Below are 2,237 nucleotides of genomic sequence, written 5' to 3'. Positions count from 1 at the left end.
CTTTTCAACTCTTTCAAAGACCGCCAATTTCATTCACACCTACGGTTTGACTTTCAAGTAGTCAAACCTTTAAAGTAATCCGAAACTCCTCTAAACCTATACGTTGATTCTGTCGACTAACTACTTCTTTCTTTGTTGCAGTTATTGAATATGTCAACAGATAGAGGATGGATGTATAGAAAGAATGATGATCGAGGGGCTCTTAGCCGGACCTATGTCAGACACTTGGAAGGTTTTTTGGACATTGTCTATGCCAATGAAGATTACGTTGAAAAGGCAACTACACGTGATGGGATAGTGTTCCACATCAGATGTCCTTGCTCTAAGTGTCGAAACGAAGCCTACAAAGAAAGAGAAGACGTGAAACTGCACTTGATGAAATATGGTTTCATGCCTGATTATACCATTTGGTGGGGACATGGTGAAACCTTTTCTTTACATGCATCTCATCAAGACGTGGGTCAATCTTCTAATCTTATAGTGGATCACAATGAAAGTTATTTTCAAATGGTGAACGATCACATGGTACATGATGCCATGACATGGGAAGAGCAAACACCTAATCCTTCTGCCCAAGGATTTTATAACATGTTACAAACTGTTGACGAGCCTTTATGGGATGGATGTAAAACTTTTTCAAAATTAGGGGCTGCGACGAGTTTGTTGCATTGGAAGGCAGAATGTAATGTACCCGATACAACATATAATAGAGTGCTTCCTGTTTTTAAGCGTATGCTACCTGAGGGTGATAAATTACCCTGTAACTTCTACGAGACGAAGAAGAGTTTGAAAAATCTTGCTCTACCAAAACAAAAGATCGATGCTTGCAAAAATCATTGCATGTTATTTTACAAGCATGATTCTGGGTTGACTCACTGCCGAGTATGCAATGAAAGTCGTTACAAGACAAGTGGATGAAAGAAGGTCCCTAACTTGGTGTTGACGTACTTACTGATTGTTCCAAGACTCCAAAGATTGTATATGTCTCCAAAGACCGCGAAAGAGATGACTTGGCATTACGATCATCGGGCAAAACCGGGTGAAATGGTACATCCAAGTGATGGTGCAGCTTGGAAGCATTTCGACATGAGGGATCCTGACTTTGCTTCTGAGATCCGGAATATTCAACTTCGAATCCGTATTCACTATGGCCCGTCTTTATTACCATCTACAATCTACCTCCTTGGATGGCTTTGAAAAATTCGTATGTTGAGCTTGCATTGGTCATCCCTAGTAGAAAGAGCCCCGGTCAGAATTTGGATGTGTTTCTCAGGCCGCTAATAGATGATCTAAAAATATTGTATATGGAGGGTGTTCTTACGTATGATGCGTATCGTAAGAATAATTTTGAGATGAGGGCTATACTACTATGGACCGTTAGCGACTTCCCGGCTTATGCAATGTTGTCGGGTTGGAGTACGCATGGCAAGTTAGCCTGCCCATATTGCATGGGGGAGGTGGATTCCTTCCAGTTAAAAAATGGAGGGAAATCATGTTGGTTTGATTGTCATCGGAGATGGTTACCTAGAACACACCCTTTCCGTCGTGATCAAAAAGGATTTATGGCAGGTAATAGGGTGTTAACTGGTCCACCACCTGAGGTAACCGGTGAAGAGATTTGGGAGTTCGTTCGTCACCTTCCAACTGTTTATGAGGGTGTCCCGTATAGTTCAAAAAATAGAAAAATTAGCGGGTTCGGAACCAATCATAATTGGGTAAAGAGAAGCATCTTTTGGGAGTTGCCATATTGGAAGACGTTGTTGATCCGACACAACCTCGATGTCATGCATATTGAGAAGAACGTTTTTGAGAATCTCTTTAACACCGTCATGGATACGTCAAAAACAAAAGACAATGTAAAGGCGAGAAGAGATGTAGAGGTTCATTGCGATCGACGGGATTTGCACATTGCTATGTCAGGCAACAAAGTAGTGAAACCAAAGTCATCGTACAGTTTGAGCAAACAACAAGTGAAACAAGTGTGTGCATGGTTGAAGAAGTTGAAGTTTCCAGATGGGTATGCTTCAAACATAGGGAGTTGTATGAACTTAGAAGATTCTAGCTTTTATAGCTTCAAAAGTCATGATTGTCATGTGTTTATGCAACGATTGCTTCCTATTGCTTTACGAGGGATGATACCAACTTCGATATGGGATGCAATAACGGAGTTGTGCACATTCTTCCGTGTGATATGTTCAAGGGTGTTACACATAGATGACTTGGTTCCATTGCAAACA

The 2,237-nt window shown here is 41.1% G+C and overlaps 1 protein-coding gene across 1 annotated transcript; it reads left to right on the top strand.

The window, feature by feature from the left end:
* Positions 1-150: 150 nt before the first annotated feature.
* LOC112504529 lies at positions 151-1,197 on the top strand. The gene is made up of 2 exons (XM_025108473.1): positions 151-882; positions 994-1,197. The coding sequence occupies exons 1-2, from the start codon at positions 151-153 to the stop codon at positions 1,195-1,197; spliced, it is 936 nt and encodes a 311-aa protein (XP_024964241.1).
* Positions 1,198-2,237: the final 1,040 nt, after the last annotated feature.

This window comes from Cynara cardunculus, unplaced genomic scaffold (genome assembly GCF_001531365.2).
Source record: "Cynara cardunculus var. scolymus isolate 2C unplaced genomic scaffold, CcrdV1 Un_Scaffold_5901, whole genome shotgun sequence".
In the NCBI taxonomy this organism is placed as follows: domain Eukaryota; kingdom Viridiplantae; phylum Streptophyta; class Magnoliopsida; order Asterales; family Asteraceae; genus Cynara; species Cynara cardunculus.
Note: the sequence above shows the minus strand (reverse complement) of the source record. Positions and strands in the feature narration are given on the sequence as shown.

What these genes read in the sequence shown, in the direction of transcription:
- LOC112504529 (XM_025108473.1), top strand. Translation starts at nt 151, where the DNA reads ATGTCAACAGATAGAGGATGGATGTATAGAAAGAATGATGATCGAGGG. An exon ending in CTGGGTTGACTCACTGCCGA is followed by an intron (nt 883 to 993) that starts GTATGCAATGAA and finishes ATGTCTCCAAAG; the next exon opens with ACCGCGAAAGAGATGACTTG.